Source organism: Urocitellus parryii, chromosome 6, assembly GCF_045843805.1.
Source record: "Urocitellus parryii isolate mUroPar1 chromosome 6, mUroPar1.hap1, whole genome shotgun sequence".
Lineage (NCBI taxonomy): Eukaryota > Metazoa > Chordata > Mammalia > Rodentia > Sciuridae > Urocitellus > Urocitellus parryii.
Genome location: NC_135536.1, coordinates 130,645,850 through 130,671,162, shown reverse-complemented (window position 1 = coordinate 130,671,162; position 25,313 = coordinate 130,645,850). Strand labels below are relative to the sequence as shown.

The 25,313-nt window shown below is 38.4% G+C and overlaps 1 protein-coding gene across 1 annotated transcript in view; it reads left to right on the top strand.

Moving 5' to 3' along the window:
- The window catches only part of Adamtsl3 (ADAMTS like 3), a 320,949-nt gene that overhangs the window by 130,003 nt on the left and 165,633 nt on the right, over positions 1-25,313 (top strand). The window contains exon 7 of the mRNA XM_026388213.2: positions 1,578-1,704. Within this exon, the coding sequence (XP_026243998.2) occupies positions 1,578-1,704 (127 nt within the window). The remainder of the gene's footprint in view (positions 1-1,577; positions 1,705-25,313) is intronic.

Genomic DNA, 25,313 nt, shown 5'->3' with positions numbered 1-25,313 from the left:
GAAGGTATCACTTAAATCATACAATTGTTGTGAAGATTCAGTGAAACAAACGTGTACAGCACATAAGGCATGCCAGGTACCTGTAAACATTCTATAAAAAACAGTTATTATTAATATTTTATTAGTTTCTTTATAAAATCATGTAAGAAGGGTCAAAAGATCTCAAAAGTAATTGGATTCAGCCACCCATCCAATAATTTAATCCCCTCTATGTTTTTTCCCTCCAAGAAGTCTCTGACTTTTTAAACTTTCTCATATAGAACTAAATTATGCTTAAATTTATAGCTTTCACCGGTTTGGAAACATAAAGAACAAATGGAGACCCTTTCCTCATGACAGATCTTTGTGAATTCGAAAATATCTCTAAGCACAAGCTATTCCCTAGAGCTCCTTGGAACTTTTCCTATTTCTCCCTGAAAAATTCATTTCATCTTTCTCCTTCCCATCAACACTAAGTTTTGGAAAGAATAGTCCTTAGATGTGGTTTGAACTTCCTCCAGTCTTATTTTCTCTTCAATACCTTGGGTGTAGAGTCTGATTCAGCACCTCCTTAAGTCAAAGCAAAGGGCCTAGCCTGCAGTCAAAAAAAGTGGAATGCAGAAGTAAATAATAAAATTGACCTTTTGTTCAACCCTTTGTCATGTTCTAATAATTACACTGAGAGTTTTGCATATGTTTTCTCATTTAATCTTTGCTAGGCTTCTGTGAAGTGCACATTTGCATTATTATCTCTGTTTTAATGTTGAGGAAAATCAGTCTCTGAGAATCTGAATGGTCCTGTGCTTTGAAAGGCATAGTGGGTGAGTCAGGATGCATACATGGCCCTCTGCCTCTACAGTCTCTGGACTTAAACACCAGGTTTACAAATGTAAAGTTGGATGAGCATGAGAAGCAGAGATAAACAATCATACCAGTTCATTTTTCTGCACACACATAATGTAAAAGATTTGTGAAATAAATATAAATATAAAACTCAGCTTTTTTCATATAAAGAAGTTCACAATCTAGAAAATAACACATACATCCAAGTGCTAAGTAACTCTGAAAACTGGAAAACAACAGTGTAAACATATAAGACATCTATTCAAAAATTGTTCATAAATAATAGATATAATGATATAAAAGTGGAGATATGCAGGCAAAGACATAGATAATGATAAAAAGGAGATGTAAAAATATAGAATAAAGATACAGACACATAGATGTAGAATATGGGTAGCTGTAGAGAGCACAGACAGAAGGATGTATACCAGTTTCAGATAGCGGCTGTTTGGGGGAGGAAATGAGAGAATGGACCAACTTTGGGGATAGGGAAATATGAAAATGGTGGGGAGACAAAGAGGAAACATCTATAATGCTTCTTTTTATTTTATATACTTAAAAGTATCTGGATAAAATTTAAATAAAAGAAGAGCAGGGTTAGAGTGTCAGCTTCATTTCTTTTATGGACCTTGCGTAAGAATTATATAAATGACATACCTAAGATTTTCTACTATGTTTTCATAAAGGAGAGACTTTCTCATAGTCATGCCTCTGTGATTTCACCTGCTTTTGACCACTTGGTCCTTCCTTTGCAGGCAGTGGGCTGTGATCGGCAACTGGGGAGTGACACTAAGGAGGACAACTGTGGTGTCTGTGCTGGAGATGGCTCCACCTGCAGGCTGGTGCGGGGACAGTCAAAATCGCATGTTTCTCCTGAAAAACGTAGGTTTTGAAACCCAAAACCTTGTTGCCCTAGAACAAGGTATATTTTAGACTATTCCTAGAATAGCGATTTCCTAATTCTGACATCTTCTTTAGTTAGAAATAGCTTTGATTTTTTTTAAGTCAAATTTCTTTCTAAAAGTATAACCATAAGTTGGGTTCCTATTATCTCTTTGAAGGCTGACCATTTCATGAACCTTTGCCAATAGAGTATTGCTATTTTAAAAACATTTGTTGATTTTTCAGGTAAATTGTGAAGCAATACATTCTTTTATTTGCCTTTCTTTGATTGATAACAAGATAGAAAATATTGTATCATATGAATTTCCCCTTTTATTTTTCCATTTGCTATTGAAATCATTTATCCCTTTTCCTATTTGTTAATTGTTTCCTTTGGTAAACTTGTAATACATCATACTTATTTCGAACGTGCTTTCCAGTTTTTCAGTTGACTTTCATTTTTGTTTGTGTTTATGGTATCAATAGTTTTAAGTTTTATTTATTCAGAAGTTTCCATCTTCTTATTTCAGTATGATCTGCCTTTTATTAGTCCTTTAATTAGTCAGTGGTCAGTAAACTTTCTGTGTTGAGGGCCAGCTAGTTAATATTTTAGGCTTTGCAGGTCATATCCCAGCTATTTGACACCACCATCAGAGTGCAAAAGTGCCCACAGACAACCTGTATACAAGTGGGCATGACTGTGTTCCCATAAACTTTATTTGCAAAACAGGCCACAGGGACTTCAGGGAGGGGTCTGAAGACTGGGATTCTTTCTTGCCAGAACAATCAGCTCAAAGTGAATCATGTCTACATGGATTTAAGGGGAGAATCTCCATCTACACTAAGTCAAGGGGAGCAACTCTCTGTCTACATTGGCTCAAGGAAGTGAGTCCCCATTTATACTGGCTCAAGATGGGAGCAGAGGATACTCCTGGTGGATCCAGATGTGCTCCTGGCTGTAATCCTTACAGAGAAGCCTGAGTCAGTTTGCACACCTCACTCCTGCAGCCAGTTTCCACACCTCACTGTTCCACACCTGACAGAGCCACACCATGACACCAGGATTCACAGAGCTCACGGTCTTCTGGCTGTCCACTGGTTTTTTGTCTCTCTCAGATCTCCATTTTCATTGGAGTCACTGAATCTAGCATATGTCTGCTTTCCTTTCATTACAGCCACTTTTTTCCCTCCCTCTTTCCCTCCCTCCCTCTCCTTCTCTCTCCCCCCCTCCCTCCCCACCTTTCTTTCTTTCTTTTGAATGCCATCCCACAGAAGCATGGCATACAAAAGCACAGCTGTTGAATGCAGGCGGTGATCCTTCTGGTCTCCCACTTCTAGCCTTTGCTGTTGTCATGGGGTTGTCCTGTGGAGGGTAAGTTTGTTTCTGGTACCTTGGGAGGACTTACTGCTCTCTGTGCCCCATCTACTGATGATTCTCCAGGAGCTGAGCCTGGGGAACACAGGGTCACCCTGTGAGGCCATGCTGGGAGTGAGGTCCATGCACACAGGGAGCAGAGGTGAATGGCAGGCATGATGGCCCTTCCATTGCCCTTCTACAGTGACTGCTTGACCTCCTCAGGCAGCTGCTGGTCGCAGGGCAAGGGGAAGGTGGGAAGTGCAGGCTCACAGGCACCCTCTTTGGATGGACAGGGAAAGGATCTGCAGACCCTGGGCAAGGCCCAGCCCTCCAAAGTACAAACTTTACCTGGAACATGCAGCCTGCCCCCTGAGTTTTCTGGTGCTGAAGTATCAGGTATGTAGCCATTACCTCATCCTTTTTTTTTTTTTAATTTTCCAGGGACACCCAAGTATTATATGGATCATAACCCATGTCAAGCATGATTATCATAATTGCAGAGTCTGAAGTGTTTGGGGAATGGCTCACTAGAATGACTGGGTGTATATTCCTCACCCTGGCTCATCTATGGGTGCCCCATGATTTGCATGAGGTCCACCATCAGTATTTGATGAGGCTCTATGCTCCATTGGCAATGCGTGGGAGAATGTCATACCTATGTACATGATCTGCTCCTTCAGCTGCTTACTGGTGGTCCCCCTAAATGGGGATCTCTCTGTGACCATAAAATACAGAATACACCAAGGCTCCAGACTTCAGCTGGGGAAAGAGTAGGGAGTCATATTCTTACCACTGGATGACTTCAAATACCAAAATTTGTTCAGCTTCTGCCCAGCTGTGCACCTGGTACTCAGGCTGAAGTTGATGAGTTTGATGTTGCCTCTGGCATCCATCAGGTTTTCTTTGCCTTCAGGTCTTGATGCACAATGCCCTTCTCATGGCAGTAGTGCATGGTGCTTGCAATCTGTTTGAATAGTCTCCAGGCCTCTTCCTCCTACTAGTCTCTTAGATGTGGTGCCATAGCTGTATCCCACCTGCATGCTCCACGATAATATAAATATTTTCCATGGGCTCAGTGATCTGAAAGAGCTGGATCACATTTTAGTGTTCCACAGCCATTAGCATATCTGGCTTGGATAAAACAGGACTTTCACTGCCACCCCTGTACTGGTGAAGAGGTGACAGACTAGATTTACCTGGCCAAAGTCCCCCTGCCTGATGTGTCTCAGGGCCTGATAATGGACTGTGAAGGTAGTCTCACAGCAGGAGTTGGCTCCTGCAACACCACACTACTCTGACTACTCTTACTACACCAACTAAGGGTGCTAGCTAAAACAGCAGTGACAACAAAACAACACACACACAAACACACACACACACACACACACACACACACACATACACACCTAGACCCCACAAAACAAAACAGAAACCCAAATCAAATAATGAATATCAAAAGACCACAACCACCAAATACTCTATCTGGGAGTTTGATGGGTCACCATCAAGTGCTTCCTGTATTTATGGACAAAAGAGCCACAGCCAGCCTTTTACATTCCTGTATTATGTTCCTTGAGTTAGTATACTGAGGATTCACTTGCCTTGAGTCATTGTAGATGGAAACTTGCTCCTCTTAGTGTAGATGGAGATTCTCCCCTTAACCAGTGTAGCCATGATTCAGTTTGAGCTGGTTACTTTGGCCAGAAGGAATCTCTTTCCTAATCTTTGGGCCCCTCCCAGAGGTCTCTGAGGCATATTTTTGCAAATCAAGTTTTATTAGAACACACCATGTCCACTTATTTACAGGTTGTCTGTGGTGTTTGAAATTCCCTTATGGTGGCTTCTTATGAGGTCAGAACAAAACATGGTCCAGTTACACCTGGGCATAACCCAGGACCTTTTCAACTTTCAAAATGAGAATTAGAAAGGACTTCAGAAGCTTTTTGCTTCTGTGGATTATGGAGACTTCTATTTCCTTTGTTTAGGAATGAAAAATTGTAGGATATTTAAAAACAAACAAAAGGCTGTAGCAGAATTTGGCCTTTAGGTTGTAGTTTGTTGAGACTCCTAATTTGAAGGGGGAAATTATTTGTGCATATGTTCTGCTGGTACATTTATGGTTTTGTTTTTGTACTTTTAAATTTTCTATTCATTTGAATTTATTTTGATGTGACTTATGAAGTAGGAATCTTATCCCCATGTGGTTAGAATATTACAGGAGGGGAGAAGAGGAGGGAGGATCTTCTAGGCACAGGAATCATGAAGTTCCTAGAGGAAAACCACGCTCTTTTGAGGAGGTACTGATATGTGGCTCAGGCCTGAGGGCACATTGAATAGAGTGGCAGATAGAACAGAATGGCATTCAGGAGTCAACCATGCAACCCTTCCTTGTTGCACTCTGTGTCTCATGTTAACTGGGGTCATGACAGCAAGTCAGGCAGCAGAGTGACCCAGTTAGACTTGTGTTTTAGTAAAAAAAAAAAAAAAAAAAAAAAAAAGTTCTGGCCCTAGATGGAGGTTGGGTTACTTGTGCGGTGAATCTGGAAGCAGGAAGTCCAAATAGGAAGCCTTCTGTAAAATATTCCAGGATGTTTGCAATAATGAGGCTTGGGTCTAAGGGTTTGTTAATTCTTTGAATGAAGACTAAAAGATCAAAGGAAGGAGCTGGGATGAAGCAAATCTCTCAGCCTGTGCAGCACATTCAAGCTTATTTGTGTCTTTTTTAAAAAGTGTGGGGTGAGCAGTCGGCTGAGAAGCTGTTCTATGGTATCCTGAGAGGGTGGCTTTCATCTCTGTAGCCACAGAGTCATTACTAAACATTTAGACACTACAACCACATCCCAGATAAGGAAGAAGTCAGTAACAAAGGTCTTCCAATATCGTGTCCTTTATCCAGGAAGCGAAGTCCTCCACAGGGCCTTTTTGGCCTCCTCAACCATAACTGTAGCACCTGTGCTTGACATACTTGCTTCTAAGTGGGTGGGAGGCCCCACACTCAGCCTTCCATTCCTTCTGTCATTGCTGATACTGATATAATGCTTTATAATTCTCAAAGTTCTCTTCAGGCATATAATATCAGTTGATTCCATCAGCATTCTTACATTATAGTCTTCACATTGTCAAACCCATTTTTAACAGCCAGAGATGTTAAGAAACATCTGACCCAATTATATTATGAAATACAATACAGGAGAGCAGCTAGGACTTTGAGATTCTGGACTAGACTGCCTGGGTTTCAATGCTGGATCTGCTGCTTCCCAGATGTGTAAGTGGGGCAAGTTATTTAACTTCCATGTGTACTTTGGTTTTCTCATTTTAAACTGGGACAATAACAATAGTCTTTACAAACTGGGAATAACCACAGCACTGTCTTGGTAGAGTTGTTGTCAGGACTGCATAAATCAGCCCATGCTGGGCATGCCACATGTGTTGGCACCTAAAGATGCTCAGTAAACACCAGCTACATTTTTATTAGAGGCATTACTCACTTGGGTACCAAGGGACATCACACCTCTTACATAATTTAAATGTAGATATTTGTAAACAGTTTCAAATCAATAATAGGTCTGTCTGCAGATTGTTTCTTTCTAAATATTTTTTTTAATTGTAGATGGACACAACACTTTTATTTATTTTTATAATGTGGTGCTGAGGATAGAACCCAGCGCCTCACACGTGCAGAGTAAGCACTCTACCACTGAGCCATAACCACAGCCCCTGCAGATTGTCTTTAAAGAGAGTAACTGATCGGTATGGAAGCATGGACATTAGAATATCACAGAAGAGGGAACTAACAGTAGGAGAAACCAAAGTTAGAGGAAGAACTCAGATCAGGGGAAGACAGTTGAAGTGACAGGCTGTTCTATAAAGAGTGAATTCAGGAAGGCCCCTGGGTAAGAGAACCAAGGGGTAATGACACAGGTGGCTGTGCAGGCTGGGGAAGTGCCTGAAGTTAGCAATGGCCTTAAAAAGTTTGGAAATATCATCAGAGAGCACCTCATTTTGTCAGGGTCCAAGAGAGAATAGAAATCAAGATACTTTGAATTGAACCAGGATAGAAGCCCAGAGAGGAATTGTGTCAAGAAACCAGTTCTTTCTGGAGAAGCTTGGAGAGGAGGTCCTAAAATGGAAAGAGGTGGGACGGAGTGCACTGTTGGCTGAGGGGTCCAGCCTATTCATACTTCACAGTTCCTTGCTCTTGGTAAGGACTTCATATCCTCTCAGTCTCCCCCCGCCTCTCTCTCCCCCCTCCCTCCCTCCCTCCCTCTCTCCCTCTCTCCCTCTCTCATTCTCATTGATTTCCAGCATTTGGATTATATATTCTTATAGATCCTTCTGAGAATCTGTTGAAAGTTACGCATTTCCTATCCAGGAAAAATGCACTTACGCACTTAAGCCCCAACTTTGTCATTCTGTTTGTTTGTTTGTTTTTTGGTGGGAAGGTTCTTAGACTCCTGAAGCCCATTTAGGGCACTCCAGGTTAAGAACCTCTAAGATGGCCAGGCATTGTGGTGCACACCTGTAAATCCCAGTTACTAAGGAGGCTGAGGTAGGAGGATCCTATGTTCGAGGTCAGCCTGGGCCACTTAGCAAGATTCTGTCTTGAAGTTAAATATAAAAGGGTTGGGGAGAGTAACTCAATGGTAGAGTACTCCTGGATTCAATCCCCAGTACTTCCACAATATAAAAAAAAATTCCTCTAAAATGTGTAACATTTTTTTAAATCAATTTCTAGAAAGAAAGGGAAACTAGAATGCTCAGATAGATCCTTCAATTCAAGGGAGTGAGTGACATGGCGTAAGCCGGGGGCATCCCTCAGGACACTGGCATTTCATCAGGTTCTATATGTGTATGCTGGGGCTGAGGCTAAAAGTAGCAAAGATTTCTGCCTGCATGAAAACATGGTGCTCTGAGTTCTTGATTCTCATTACAGCCCCTTCATGTCTGTTACCACTCTGAAACTGGCCAGCTGAAGCCGGTTTTGGCTGGGATTTTTGCAGAGGCCATATGGAAGCACTTCCCTATAATCATGCTTTGTGTGAAAGAAATGTGGGAAATGAAGCCACATCTCCCCCTGAGTGTGCATCAGCGGGGCCTGCGGGGTCCACGCAGCTCCTACGTCTACACCTTGCCAAGCAATCATTCCTGCCTTCCCTGGGACTCTCCCTGAGTCAGGCCATGGCAGTGAGATGCTATTGGCACGGCCCCACGCTGGAGAAAGTGCACAAGGCTGCACACAGGATACCGTTTCCATTGTGCAGGGAGGCAGACACAAGGTGTAAGAGGCTGGAGCCAAAACCTTTGCAATGAGAAAAATCAGAAATTAATCCAGATACAACACACAAATTTCCTGTTCAGAGGGAGAAGGAGAGGGACTGAACTCACAACCAGCATAAATAGCTTTGGATGTTGGAAAAGGGAACTGGAGGCAACTCAAGTTTAAAGAGAGAAAACTTTGATGAATAATGAATCTCAATATAAGGAAAATTTTTATTTTTTAATTCTAAAACTAGTATTTTAAATTAACAAATTATAATTGTATATATTTATAGGGTACAATGTGATATTTTGATATATATATGAAATACAGAATGATTTAATCAAGCTAATTAACATAAACACAGCAAATTGGGGCAAATACATCTCTCTGGAGAGTGTTGACTTGATATCTAGGGGTTTAACTGTAGCGCTGGGTTTGTTCTGCACTTAGATCTTGACCACATAAGGGCACACAAATATGAAAAAATAAATAAACACACTTATCTGTTCTGGGCTCTCTCTCCACTGTTACGTGGTGGCATATATTGATACAATGGCACCTGAGGCCAAGGTGGAAATATAGGCACGGTCACTCAAATGTTGATATTGTGATGATAACCACACCTCTGAACCTCACCCTTGGGCATCCCTTGGAACTCCTGACAGAATCCTGGGCTGGGTAGACCAGGAGGCTGCCTCCCAGGGTAATTGTTATGATTTTTTTCTTGTCACACACTGTTTTTCCTTTGGCTGTCAGTTCCAAAATAATCTACAAAGTCAACTGATTGCATGATGAGAAAGACTATATTAGCTGTAAGTTGTGGGCTAACATGGTAAACAAATGGGTTTTCATTCTTCTGTCATCTCACATTATCTTTTTCTGCTTCCCCATTTGTCTTTCTAGCAAGATCTGGCTGATAACACTCTCTTCAGAACTATGATTAGGAATATTCAAACCAAAGACCCTATTACTTTTAATGGGGTATTTCCTCTCATTTAATTTAAAAAGAGAGAGCGTGGCATGAAGTTCTTGGGGCTGGAAATTGAGGGCTGTGGGTTCTTCTTTTTGACTAGCTCTTTTGCATGTTTTATGTGAGTGAGTGAGTGTGTGTGTGTATGTGTGTGTGGGGGGGTGGGTTTTCTACCCCTGTATATGGAGGGAAATAAGAGGAAAGTGGCATATAGACACTGTTGAGGACTGTCATAGATTATGTTTTCCACTAAGAAGTAGACAGGCCATGAACTCCCACCTCTACATGAATTGACATTATGTTTATGGAAATCCATAACACTTTCCAAAGCCCTGCAGCATTCAACCTTTCAGTTATATCACTGCCATCTGCCTCTCATGCACTAGGTTCCAGTCACATTGACCTTTTGGAATATTCTAGCATGCCAAGTGCCCTTTCCCCTTTGAGCCTTTGCACCTCCTCATTGCTGGGCTTGGGATAGGCTTCTGCAACTCTTAATGTGGCTGCCTTGTTCTCACCTGTGGGCTCAAGTGCCAAGTCCTCAGAGAGGCTTTCTTCATTTAATCTATCCGAAATAGGCCCTTCTCTTTTCTGCTTTGCCTTTATTACAAGAAGTAATGATTTCCCTTATTTAACTTGCTTCTCCCACTAGTGAAGCTTTGCAAGAAAAGCTTGGCTTTACTCTCAACAGCTTTACTGTCTGTGGTATTAATCTGTTTATTGTGTTCGCCATTTTATTTGTGGTTCTGGTATGGTACTGAACACATCCTAGGAGCTCAATTAACATCGAACAAATGAGTGCATGTACTTTGCCGAGATGGTTCTGCTTCCCGTTATGATTTCAGTGGGACTGAGTGATGTTGTGCAATAGGATCGGACTGGAAGCCAAGACTGTTACAATAACCTCAGCTTGGCTGCTAACCATCTGTGATCTTAGGCAGGAAGCTTAGCTTGGTGGGACCTTGGCTTTTTCAACTGCATAGAAAGAGTGTTAGCATGAACAATTTCTAAGACCTCTTCTAGTTCTGTAAGTCTTTCATCTGTAATTTATTCTTATTTTCTTTTTTTAAAAAATAGATCTTGGGATTGAATGGAGGTTAGAGAAATAAAACCTAGGATGTAATATGCAGACATTTTCCAACATTTGAATGGAAAGTTTTGACAGAGGTGGCTTAAAGGGCCCAGGAAATTTTATATGTATCACAAAAGTGAGTTGTATAAAATCTTCTCTTATTGCCTTTGAACTGCTCCTTGGTTATCTATGTACACGTGTCTGTCACTACCTGCATGGGAGGGTTTGGTTTGTGCACTCTCGTTATTGTGTGAACTTCCCAAGGGCCTCTCACACCTAGCTCAATACACCTGGAATATTCTCAATAAAGGTGTGTTGACTTCACCTGAACAGAAGTGAAGAGGCCACTTTGACCAGCATCTCCATTGCAGCAGCCTCTAAGGACACTATGCCTGGAGAGCAGCCTTTTGGCTGCTGAATCCATAATACTTGGAGTCACCCAGGAGAGCTGACATCCACTAACCAGAGTGTGGGCGTTACTAGTAACAGTAGTCATCGGGCAGTCATGATCATACTGGTCTCCACAGGTCATGTGCTTATGTTGTGCCAGGCACTAGGATAAGTATATTTCATGTATGATCTGATTTATTCCTACCCTAACCCTACCAGGTATGTACTATTTTTTTATACCTTTGTTTATTTAGTTTTTCTTTATGTGGTGCTGGGGATTGAACCCGGTGCCTCATGCAGGCTGGGCAAGTGCTGTACCACCGAACCATAACCCCAGCCCTACCAGGTATGTACTATTATAAATCCCCCATTTGACAAGTGGAGAAATGGGCTCCATGAAATTCCTTGCTCAAGTTCTCACAAATAGTGAGTGGCTAAGATGGTTCTGACTCTAGAGTTCCTGTGTCTAGCATCCCCCGCCCCCACCCCAGCTGTCTTTCGAGAGCAGCTGGATGAACATGAGGTGAAATGTGCACCGAGACCTAGAGTGATGGGGACAGAAGAAAGACAAGACGGCACAAAAGAAAAAGAAGATGGAACCTGAGTGGGGGAAGCTGCCTTAGCCAATCCACCCCTGTTCCTCCTCAGTGGAGCCCAGTTCTATGGTTCCAACCCAGAATGTACATCAGGATCACCCCGGAAAATTGTCTCTCCTTCTAATGCTCAGGTCCCACCCCAGAACTCCTAAGGATAAATCTGGGCAATTGTATGTTGCCAAACTTCCCAGGTGATTGATATGTGCCTCTGGTTAACCCTTCTGCTTTTCAGCCTCTGCTACCCCACTACAGAGTCAAGTTTTACCATTTTATTCTTGCCAGGCTCTTGATTTCTTAGATGCCGTCTACAGCGCAGAAAAGAAGAGTCACACTATGATGGAGAACATCTGGATAGAACTTTGTTATAAAAGGTTGTGTAACACAGCCCACTCTATTGCGTACTGTTCAAAAGTAGCCATGGAAATCAGCATGAATGCATATATTATTAGGCGCTCTGCCTATTGCCATTTTTTTTTTTTTTTTTTTTTTTTTTTTTTAGGTTAGGGCATTTTAAGCCAGTAAATAAACACCTCCAGGTTGAGAGCACATGTTCTTGCACAGACACAGGGGCTAAAGACTGAGGGCATTCATTTGCAGATTCAGCAATCATAGACTTCCATGAAGTAGCCTAACAGCTCAGGGAGGGATATGGGGATGTCAGAGCTCAGGGCAGGATGGAGGGAGAGGAATCAATTTTCACCTTGCAGCTGGTTGCTCTCACCAAGTCAAATCCCTGCTGTGCTCCTACTTTAAAAATAATTGCTATTCATTTCCTAGTTTTTAACTTTCCCTGCTTTTGCTCATTGGCACATGTCATTTATCCCACCTCCATTTGCAGGAGCAGCATAGACAGTCCTCCAGCGGCAGCCACACACTGACTTCACCCTCTTCCATTTCCTACAACCCCCCACTGCACCCCCAGAGTGACAAATGAAGCAAATGTGATTACCCTCGTTTTGAAAAGTTGTCAGCCCCTGTTCTCCACAGCGTGACAGAAGGTGCTCTCCTTAGTCTAAGTGGTGCCACATGGTTATGGGTGTGTGAGGGCATTAACAGACACCTTTTTCTTTTTTTCAGTTGGTAAAATGCTTTCATACTCGTTGTCTCATTTTAAAGGAAAAGCATATTATTTAATACAATTTTTCCATAGGGCTTAATTTTTATTAGCATTACCATTCACTCTGACACTTTAAAAAATAACTTTTTTAAAAAGGTTCCTTTATTCTTTGGGAGTGTGTGTGTGTGTGTGTGTGTGTGTGTATATATAATGCACAGGGAAGCAAGTGGCTAGGTAACAGAAGGAGAAAATAAATGAAGGGTCAAAAAAAAAACCCATGAAAACTATTTGACTGAAAATTGCATTAAGTTAAAAAAAATGAATAAATCCAATCAACTGAAAAAAAACATAAAAAGCAGGTTTGAAATGTGGGGATATTGCCAAAGTAAGAGTAACTAAAACATCTTCCTGTATTACCTTGGAACATATATATTTAGGTTTGTGTAGTTTTATTTGGTCTTAATAGTGAAAATAAGCAATCTGATGTATATTACAGTCCTTTGGGTTGAAACTGATGTTTATTGATTAGTTAATATTGTGTGGACAATTTATTTCCTGTACATCTTGCTACTTAGCAAAGCCATGATCTGCAGCAGGAAATGAGACATAGAAAAAATATGACGGAACAGCTGGATTTGAGCATTTATGTGTGGGAGGGAGAGTCAGTGGAAGCAAACTTAATCTTAGGTCAGTGCAGTGATTGCAAAATCAAACAAGTGAAGCCCATAAAACAAATGCCTGTAATGAACAGAGTTGTGATGTGTGAGTTTAAGTTTACATAATGTAAGCTGGTACTAGGGTTGAGGGTATAATTTTTGGTTCAGACCCTGTTTTACCCTTAGGAGCTCTGTGATCTTGGGCAAGTCATTTAAACTTGCAAAATGTCAGTTTTCTTATTTGTGGAAATGGATTTCCATTAGAATGAATGAAGTCCTTTATCTCAAATTACTTAGCATGGTGCCTGGGGGCCCAGTAAGTGCTCAACATAGTTTTAATAATAATTGATGATTACCCAAGCCCTAGTGGGTGCCAGGTCCTTTACTAAGTCCTTTACAGATATTGCTCATTGAATACTCACAATGACCCCTGAAAGTAGGTATTCTTAATACCATCATTTTACAGCTATAACTGAACTTGTGATGGTAAGCAACTTACCCAAGGTCACACATCAATCATAAGTGGCAATGCTGGTATTCCAGCCCCGGTTGTCTGGCTCCAGGGTCTGTGGTCATAACTGCTATTCTATCTTGCCTCTCCTGGTAATTTGTAGAGTAAAACAGATGCAGATGACATCTAAAGAGTGACAAGAATGAGCCCTGGCAGATGGTACAGTGAGTAGCAATATCAAGGATCTCATAACCCCAAATTTCAATTGGAAGGTTTTGGAATAAATCCAAACGATGAAATTGCACAGCAGGAACCAATAACCACCTTCACCACTAACACATCTGGGTATTCCCAGATGTGACCTTCTGTCATCAACAACACTGTAGGATGGGACAGAGAAGAAGCCTCCTCACCTACTATGTTTCAGCATTTGATTCTGCACCCTTGGAAAGTGTAGGATTTTAAAGCAGCTTCAGAATCGGACTTGCTTGACAGCATCGTCTCTGTCTCGTGATGGGGGGTTTTGAGTGGTCTCACTGAGCCTGTGTTGAAGCAGCTGCTCCCTGTGTGGACTTATCATTGTCCCTTCCCTTCAGCATGGTCTTCAGCTCAGGGCTAGCTCCAGAACCAGTGAGAATTTATCAGGTAGCCCTTTGTAATTTAGAAGTGGCCCATTCTAACATTCTAACTGGATAAAGAGAGCATGGTAGCAGAATTTATATCAGAGCTAATAGCATTTTAGGCAAAAAATAACAAAGGTGCATATTTTATACCCACCAATGGTTAAAAAAAAGTCCCCAATCTTTGTGAACCAAGTGCAGTTACACATCTTTCTTTCCTTCTATCTATCTATCTATCTATCTCTATGTATCATCTGTCCTTAGTGTTATGGTCTGGATCTTAAATGTCTCCCAAAAGCCTATATGCTCAGGGCTTGGTTGCTATCTTGTGGTGCTATTGGGAGATGGTGGATCCTTTAAGAAGCAGGGCCTCATTAAATGAAATGAGGCCATTGAGGGTACACCTTTGAAGAGGATATTAGGACTCTGGCCCCTTCTTTCTCTCTGTTTCTTGACTGCCATGGGATGAGCAGTTTTACTGCAGCATATGCTCCTTGCCATGATGTTCTGACTTGCCACAAGCCCGAAGCAAAGGAACCAAGCAATCAGCAACTGGAGCCTCTGAAACCAGGGGCCAAAATAAACCTTTATTCCTCATAAGTTGATTATGTCAGGTGTTTTTATCACAGTGACAGAAAGTTGACTAACACACTTAAGAAACTGAAAGAAGCAGAATTGCTATGAGAACTATTAACACTTAAGTCAGTAAAAATGATATGCAGAATCTGTGCAATACAATTATTTTTGCATTGATAGGTAATGTATCGAGCACAGCATGTTGAGGGGGTATACCTTCTTCTGAAGTATTTATGGCCCATTTACAAAACAGATTCTATGCTAGCTCCAAAGAAGATTATAAACAAAATATTCCCAGTAAGAACAGAAACCACCAGAAGAGGCCTCACCCTGCAGCTGCACCCATTCGTTCCCTGCTCCCTCCTGCTACAGAGGCACAAGTGTCAGCCTCCCTTTCCAAGGCTAATTAATCCCTCCATCTGGGTTCTGGATTCCAGCCCCTCTGCTTCCTCAGAGATCTCACTCCACCCATCATCCCCTCTCTCTCCTTAACTCCTCTTTCGTTCCCATCAGGGCTAAACATGACTAGGTCTCTCCCATCTTAAATAAAAGTAGAATTTTAAAAATGTGTATATATACATATGCATATACATGGATATATATGTAAAAATACATGAAAGTTTATAATTTGTATATATAAATTATAGGATAAGTTTTCTTCTTTTTCTTTGCATTTATAAAAAAAAAAAACTATTTTTTAACATACCACATTTCTAGCTCTTACCCTAATCTTTCACCTATCTTTTGCTGCCAAGTTTTGGAAAAACTGTTGATATTTGCTGTCTCTTCTTTGTTATCGTCATTTATTCCTTGGATCATAGCCTCCTTTGCCAGCGGCCCAGGTGAAACAGCTTTTACAAGGCTCATCAACAGACTCTTGACTGCAGCCCTCATCTGTACAGCATTGAATACCACAGGACCTCTCTTCTGAAAAGCCTGGCCTCTCCAGGATTTTCACTTCATTTCTGGTCAGAGTGAGAACTGTGTCCTGCCCTGCAAGAGAGTGAAGTAATATTGAAACATTTATGCCTGTAGAATGCTCCTCCCTTTCTGCCCCATTTGACCTTGAGTTTTCCCTCCCTCTGTGCTGTATCAGGGTTACTCCAGAGTAGCTTTAGCTCCAGCAGCGTCAGCGTCACCTGGGAGCCTGCTAGTTAGGCAGATCCTTGCACTCCACCCTGAACTGCTGGATAGGGCTCTCTCTGGGTGGGGCAAGAATAGGTGTTTAACAAGTTTTCCAGGTGATTTGTGTGTATGATAAAACTTTGGGGGGAGGGGAATTACCCTGTGAAAGTATCACAGAGACTGAGACAGATGTTTTAGACTTTTCTGGAGGATTATAGAAACAGAGAAAATTCCACTGCATAGTTTAGATGATTTTTCCTACAGTTTAAGGACATTAAGCTCTTTCAAGGAGTCTTCTATAGGATGCCCCCTCAGTGTGCCTTTTTCTTCAAGGATAACAAAGGGGCAACTGGTAATCCATTGCCCTCTACCAAGCAAGACATCTTCCTCAAGTTTGAGCCATTTGGGCTAAAATAAAATGCCAGGGATTCTCTTGTCTGAAAGATTTTACTTGAGTTTGTTATTGTCAATGGATTGATGATTGGGTCATATATCCACACACAGGGGAACACTTCTCCAAGATACTACAGCCTAAATTTTTAAAGATTTTTCAAGAGAGTACTAAGCCCAGTTGCTCTCCTCAAAGAATTTCCATTCAGTTCAGGAAAGTGTTCTATAATATATATGTATTTTCCAAACAACTTTTTGTGTTTACGTGCATTTAAAATTTGCATTTAAATGTATTTTCCAAATAACTTTATTATGAGTAATATGCTCTATGTATATTGTAGAAAATACAGAATATTCAGGTAGAGAAAATGATAAACCATGTAATCAATCACACTGCCAAGAGATTATACCTGTTATCATCATGTTGTTTATCCATCTGGGGTGGGGCTAAAGAGGTAGGGTTATATATGACCCACATATGTATATATAAAATTTATATATGTAAATAATTTATATTATAAAATTGACAAGCTTTTAGTAAAAATTTCAAAGAGCACAGAAGTATATAAAATGAAAAGCAAAAGCCGTCCTTTTCTACCCACAAACTAACCAATTCCACTCTTTAGAGATATTAATATCATTAGACTTTTTACTAGTGCATTTTAATTATATAGAATAATGGGTTTCATTATAGCATATTTGTGCATGCATATAACATATTAACACCTACCCCAAGACACTACCCTCCCTTCTCACCTCCCCATTCCCTTCCTCTCCTCTGATATTCTCCCTGTTGCCTTATGTTGTCATTTCTCCCCACCCCAGATCCTACATAGGAGGGAAAGCATGCCATAGTTGTCTTTCTGAGTCAGGCTTATTTTGCTTAACATGATGATCTCCAGGTCCTTCCATTTTCCTGCAAATGACATGATTTCATTTTCCTTTATGGCTGTTTGAAACTCCAGTGTGTATGTATATCACCTTTTCTTTATCCATTGATCTATTGAAAGACCTAGGCTGATTCCATAATTTGGCTGTTGTGAACTGTGTTTCAATAAATGTGTATGCAGATACAGATATAAATATTATTAATAGTTGCTGGTGTTACAGATATTTGCTGTGCATATGTGTATGTGTAACCCCCTTACAATATAATGCAAACCTTCCTTACAAACATATATGCTTTTGAGAGGTATAAATAATTGATCAATAGATACAACATTTTTTAAATTTACTTTTATATACTGAGGTTTTTGCTTTTCAATTCCCAGAAGTTGACTTAATTTTTTAAAATTGTGACATAAAAGGATGTCCCATAAATTACTTAACTAGATCCATATGAACGAGCATTAAGAGTTTTTCTGTTTTGTTATACCTTCACATATTTGTGCAGGCATATCATTATTTATGTGCTTTTAGATTCTGGAGACACTGCTTACTTTTCCTCCATATTTCAAATGCTTCTTGACATTTAAATCTATTTTAGTATGAACGAATTTTTCAAGCATTTGACCAATTTTCTCGCGACTTTGTGGTTTTTTATTGATTTGTATGTACTTTTTGTATATTAAGGAAATAATCTTTACCTGTCATAATGATTTTTCTCTTTGACATTCAATTTTGTTTCATTTCAAATGAATTAATCTTTCCCTTTTGATTTTCTCAAGTCATCTTTAAGTCTCTACAGATTTAAAATATTTTTTTTTTAAAAAGTGTGTCACATTAGATTGGATAGAAAGGATGGGAGAGGAGGGGAGGAGTAGGAGGGGTAGGAAGAGCAGCAGAATAGAATAGACAATATGATTGATGTATGTACATTCCATGTATGTATTATATGTCAAAATACATTCTGCTGTCATGTATGACTAAAAAAAATAAAAATAAATCATATAATAAAATGGTTTTTTGTAGGTCATGTCCATTTTTCTAAAGTTCATTCCAAAATATTCCATCCTTTTTCTTGCCATTGTAAATGAGCTATTTTATTTGTTTTATTTTCTTATTGTGGTTATTTCTGAAAGCTATTTTTATGTATATATATATTTTTATTTGTTGATAGACCATTATTTTATTTATTTATATGTGTTGCTGAGATTCAAACCCAGTGCCTCACACATGCCAGGCAAGTGTGCTACTGTTGAGCCATAGTCCCACCCCATGATTTTTTGAATATTAATGTCTTTCTGCTTTATAATGCCTAGACTATATTTTATTGCCTAATACTTTGGCTAATCTCCCTAAAAACCTTAAGTCAAATGGTAATAATTGGTATCCCATCATTTTCCCAATTAAAGAGCAGTGATTCAAATGTTTAAGCATTAAGCATATTAATCATGATACTGGTATTTGTAAATCGTGTTACAAACATTTTATTATATATGCAGAGATTTTATCAGAAATAACTACTGAATCTTGCTAAATGATAAATGTCAGGGTGATATAATTTTTCTGCTTTGGTCTATTGGTATGATAAATTACATTCATAGAGTTCCTAATTTTGAACCACATTAGCATATCCTGGGATTTTGGACATAGTGCATAATTATTCATATTCACTAGTAGATTCTCTTTTCAAATGTTTATTAAAGAGTTTAGTATCAAATAGGTCTTAGTGAGTTTGGAATGTGTTTTTTTCCTCCAAAATCTGGAAAAATTTCAAGCATATGTAGAATTTGAAAAAATAGCACAAATAGCTACATGTATCCTTCACTTAAATTTGCTTTGGCTGCATTTGTTCCACATATCATCTATCTATTTATCCATCCAGCTTGCTAGCTGCACCTATTAAAAGTAAGTTAGAGACAACACAATATTTGTCTCTAAATACTTTGCTATTACTCTCCTAAAAATAAGGAGATTAAAATTAAAATTCTTTATAATGCCATCTCATTAGCACACCTAATACTAATTAAGATTTCTAAATTATAATTTCTAAATATCCAGTCTACATTCAAATTTCTCTTATTGTCCCAAGAACATCTTTTATGGTTTTATTTTTGCCTCTTGAATCAGTCAAGTTTTACTTATTGCATTTAGTTTTATATGTCTTTAGTCTTTTTATTTAGAACACTTATTTTTTCGTTGTATTGAAATCTTAAAGTTTGTTTCAGCTGTCTTATATTTTGTCCAATATTTTGGGTTTGTTTGGTTGCTTTTGCTATTACCATTTAATTTGTTGATCTCCTTCATTTAATTTCTATAAATGTAACAGTACGGTCAAAGACTGGATTAGAACTAGATTTTGAACATTTGTGGCAGAAACATAAGTGGTGCTGCATGCTTTATATTGCATTACCCCAGGAAGCCCATGAGGTCAGCTTGACCTTCTATTAATAAGGCTAAATTTGATTGCTTATTTGAGAAGGTGAACTACAGGTCACTCTGTTGTATAATCCATGCTTCCCTATAAGAAATCTGCAGAATGGAACCTTGACAAAGAGTAAAACAGTTTTTTGCAACAATCTTTCATGCCACCTCCAGCATGCATGGACGATCCTTGCTTGAGATAGTACTTACACTGGGTTGCAGATGGCAATTTTCTACTTTTATCATTTTTTCTACACTTGTAGATAATCTTTTGTTTTAAAAATGACCTTTTTCTCCTTTCATTTCTCACTTGGTATTCAGGGATTTTTATTTTTCAATACTTTATAATTTTGGAGACAATATTCTTTTGGGGCCTCAAATTGTCCAAAATGTGGACAGTGTGTGGGGGGTTACTTTAAGCTGACTGCTGACTCCTTTAACATAATTAAATTGTATTTTTAACACTGTCTTGGTTTCTAGAACAACAAGGTATTTCAGGCTCATTTTGAATTTTTTCACTTCAAGCCATTAAATCTGTTTTTTAATTTTTTTCATGGAATTCTGTGATTATTTTTAGTGGCCTTCATGTATATATGTTGGGGTACACTTTCAGCACACAGCCATGTAGTTGACAACTCTGTCCTAGTCTTCACTTCCTACTTCTGCAGAGCTTCCATGTTAACCCGGGGTGAAAGCTTGGGACCTTCTCAGGACTTTTCTGGGCACAGTCCTACATGGACATATGATGGTTCTAGAATCTCAGGAGTTATGTTGGAACTTTCAAAAGATTCTTATGGACATCTCATTCCCAGCTTTTCCTTTTAAGCTTTTAGTTAGCTTGTTTTCTCCCGCTGTTACCCATGTTACCCATGACCTCATGCAGCCTCAACATTAAACAGCTACCTCTGATTGTTTGGGTCAAATGCCCCTTGGGGAAAGTCCATTTGCACTGGGCAAGCTCACAGTGAGGTAAAATAAAGACAAGTCTGAGGTCTTCCAGAGAACCACACAGGTCAAATAATGACAGTTGGGAATTGGGCTTTGGAGGAGCTCCAAATCCATTCTAGCCCCCACTGGGTCTGGCAGGCTGGTGGTTTTCACTGTGATTTCACTGGGCTGTTGTTTTCAAGGTTACTATGGAGGTGGAAATGGAAAAGATAGTAATAAGTGAGTTAATATGCCACAAAGTTCACTGTTTTTTTAATGTTTGTTTTTCTTGAATAATTGCTGTCCAGATTGTTGTAAGTCTTTGATTAATTTCCAGATTTTGAAAATGTTGATTCTGACTTTTTTTTATTGTGCCAGTGTTTTCGTTGCTTTTTTTGAAGGAGAGGATTAGTAGAAGTCTATCCTTAATTATTTTTGTTTGCTTGTTTAGATTAGCTTTCATATAATCTGAATGTTACATTAGGATCTCTTAAATTTTTTAAATTGTAGAATATAATTCATTTTGTCCTTGGAATTTACTTGTTGAGGAAACCTCATAAGTTGTGAAATTGACTTTCCCATGCTCTGTGTTTTTCATATTGCATTCCAGTGATGGTTTAACAGGTCCTTTCTCCCTGGGCAAGATGACTTTAGAGATGGTGTTATTCACTTCCTATTACATTATATTGGGGAGCACATAATATGTGACTTTCTCTGTTTTTGTGATTTTGTAGTCACTAAAGATCAATATTTACTTGATGATAATCCATCCTTCCTTCATTATGGGATGCTACACTTCTATAATGAGAAACTTACTCTCAGTGACTATTTAGTTCCTGATATACAATTTGTACAGTAAGGCATGATAAATGTTTTCTTCTTCATTCTTTACCAGTTTCAGAACAATGAGCTGGTTCCTAGCATCCCACAAATGTGACCAATGATTTATTTTTCAAGTATTATTAAGACCTTATGGGTTTAAACATATTTCATGTGATTTACTCCATTGCAGTTATTATTTCTATTAATGTTCAAATTTTCACATTTTTTCCCAGTTGGGAACTTTTAGCATAGACTCCAAGTCCTTTTGACATGATTCCAGTTGTCTTTGGGAGCTTCCTTGTTTTGTTATGCCATGGTGCTCCCATGTTATATTGTTTATATTTTGGATTCAAATGTGGATTGACCCATTTCTCTAAGAACCTTCAGTTCTTTTTAGTGGGAAGCAGTGTTTGGAGGCACAATATGCATGTAAGGAATGTTCATTGCTACTGGGTTAGCTAAGGTTGCGTTTGTGTATGTCTGTGTATGTTTGTACTCATATGTATATAGTATTGTGTGTTATTATAATTAATAATAAATGATATATTCAATATATGATGTGTAACATTAAAATATAATGAAGTTACATAATTAATATCAACTAAAAATTATGAAAGCAGTTTATTTAATGTCAGAATATCTCTTGAACTTTTTAAACATAATTTTCTTCATCTTGAATTTTTTAGTAATGTGACCTGTAGATAATGGTATTTTTTAATGTTTTCTTTCCAGGTTGTATTTCTATAAGTTATTTATTTTCTAATTCTGTTGACAAGGATCTCCAGAATAGCGTGAGAAAAATGATGGTGATTATAATCCTTGTTTTGACCCTGTCTTTGTTGGAAATAATTCTTATATTTCTCCACTGAGCCTGCCCAGAGTTTCTGATATTCTTTATCAAATTGAGTATGTTTCCTTCCTCCAGGCTTTAATAAGATTCTTAAAAGTAATCATACTGATTCTGAAAAAGAAAAGCTGTGCAGGAGTAATTACAATACTCCATCTCAAATTATACTATAGGGCTATAGTAATAAAGTACTGATATCAAAGTAGACATGAAGACCAATGAATAGAAGAGAGGACACTGAAACAAACCAAAACACTTACAGCCACTTGGTTCTTGATAAAAGTGCCAAAAATATATGTTGGAGGAAAAGACAACCTTTTTAACAAATGGTGCTAGGAAAACTAGATATCCATATGTAGAAGAATGAAATTGGATACCTATCTTTGGCTTTGCACAAAAGTCAAATAAAAAAGATGAATCAAAGCCTTAGAATTAAAACAGAAACCATTGCAACTTTTAGACAAAAACATCGGGTCAACATTCCATCATGTAGGTACAGGCACTGACTTTCCCAACAAGACCCCTAAAGCTCAAGAAATAAAACCAAAAATCAGCAAGTGGGAGGCCATCAAACTAAAAAGCTTCTGCAAAAAAACAAAGGAAATGATCAAGAGGGTAAAGAGAGAGTCTACAGAATGGGGAAAAAAAGCTTTGCTAGCCACTTATCTGACAGGGAATTGATATCTATAATATATAAAGAACTAAAAAACTTAATGCCAAAACCCCAAGTAACCCAATTAACAAATGGACCCAAGAACTAAGTAGAAACTTCTCAAAAGGGAAATTCAAATAGCCAACAAATATATGAAATATTGTTCAACATCTCTACCAACTACAAATCAAAACTACACTAAGATTTCATCTCACCCTAGTCAGAATGGCAATGATCAAGAATACAAACAATAAGGCATGCCAGAGAGGATGTGGGGGAAAGGTACACTCAGACATTGCTGGTTAGACTGCATATTAGTACAATGACTATGGAAAGCAGTCGGGAGACTCCTTAAAAAACTAGGAATGGAACCACCATATGACCTAGCTATCCCACTCCTTGGTATTTATCCAAAAGAACTAAAATCAGCAGACTGTAGGAATACAACCACAGTTTATAGCAGAACAGTTCACAATAGGTAAATTACGGAATCAACCCAGATGCCTATCAGTAGATGAGTGGATCAAGAAAATGTGGTTCTACTTAGTCATAAAGAAGAATGAAATAATGGAATTTGCTGGTAAATGAATGGAAATGGAGAAAATCATGCTAAGTGAAATAAAACAGACTCAGAAAAATCAAGAGCTGAATGTTTTCTCTTACATGTGGAAGCTAGGGAAATAAAAAGGGAAAGAACATGGCGGGAGAGGAGACTGGCTATCATAAAGATACAGGGTATATCAGTAGAGTAGAAGGAAAATGAGAGGGAGGGAGGAACAAAAAAAAAGGTCTGGAAATATGGAATGAATTAAACAACGTTACATACATATATAAATGTACCCAAAAGAATTTCACCTGTATATATGCAGAAAATGCCAATCAAGAATAAATAAAGAGGGCTGGGGATACAGCTCAGTTGGTAGAGTGCTTGCCTCACATGCACAAGGCCCTGGGTTCAATCCCCAGCACCACCACCACCACCAAAAAAAAAAAAAAAAAAAAAAAGAAAGTCTGTAATAAGACTTTATTTCTAAAAAAAAAAAAAAGGAAAGAAGTGAAAGGAAGATCAATAGCAGAGAGGAGAAAAACCAGGGAGAGGGAGGAGGAAAGGAAAAGGGGGAGTAACTGGGAATGTAAACCACATTCCTTACATGTGTTATTTTGTCAAAATGAACCTACATGCTATGTATAATTATAATGCTCAAAAAATAAAAATAAAAAATTGTTCTGAATTTTATCAAAGGCCTTTAACTATTCACTGAAATTATATTATTTAATTTCTTTCACCTGTCAATAGAACCCATTACATTAATATATTTCCCAATTTGTTGAATCAGCCGTCATTTTTAGAATGTATTTTATTTAGCCATGTTGTTTTCTTTTTGAAATTCTTTAACTGGTTTTCTATGTATTTAGTGTTTTCTATGTATATAATCATAATTTAAATTTGCCTATAAATTTATTTTCATGCTTTGGTGTTTTGTTTGGGTATCAGAGTTATGGTGGTTGTTTATCGCGCACTGACAACCTCTTGCTAGTATCTGAAATTTACCTGTTTGCTTAAGGTTTTTTAAAACTGATACAACAAAGCTTTATGTCTCTGAAGTCTTATTTTCTTTTTAAAAATGCTTTTAGCTTCCTAAAACATTTAAATTTCAAATTTAAATAGACTTATATTTTACATTATATATTAAGTAAAAGTATATCTTCATTATAGAAATCTCAAAAAATATAAAACCTGTGGTAGTCCCACACTCCTCAACTCTAACTCCCTTCCACAGAGGTAATCTTTGTCAATACTTTGGTTAAAACCCTCTGTTACACTTAAAGGATTAAAGAATTAAAATCCCTCTCTATTGTTTACTAATACACAAATTACATAGTACTCTATATTTATTCACTATTATGTGGGTACAATCTTACCCATGCATTTACACACAATATAATGCAATATATTGTAGTAAATAATATAGTATGTATTGCTATAAATTTTATGTGTGTGTGTGTGTATAAAAAGGTGGCACTTAAACACATATACTTCTACAGTGAGATTATACCATATGCATTGTTTAAATTGTGAAATATATGTATATATATATATATGTGTGTGTGTGTGTGTGTGTGTGTGTGTGTGTGTGTGTAAAAAACATAAAACTTACCACTTTAACCATTTTTAAATCTATAGTCCAGTGGCATGAAGCCTATTCATACTGTTAGGGTGTGAAGCCTATTCACATCACCACCTTTCATCTTCAGAACTTTTTCATCTTGAAAACCAGAATCTCTGCACCCACTAAACAATAACACCTTGTTACTCTTTCCCCTGAATGGTAACCACCATTCTACTTTGTATCTGTGAACTTGACTCTTCTAGGTACCTCATATGAGTGGAATCATACGGTATTTATCATTTTGTGACTGGCCTATTTCACTTAGACCAATGTCTTCATAGTTAATCCATGTTGTAACAAGGCTGAAAAACATTCAGTTGTAGGTACTTACTGTGATATTTATCCATTCATCTGTGGACAGATA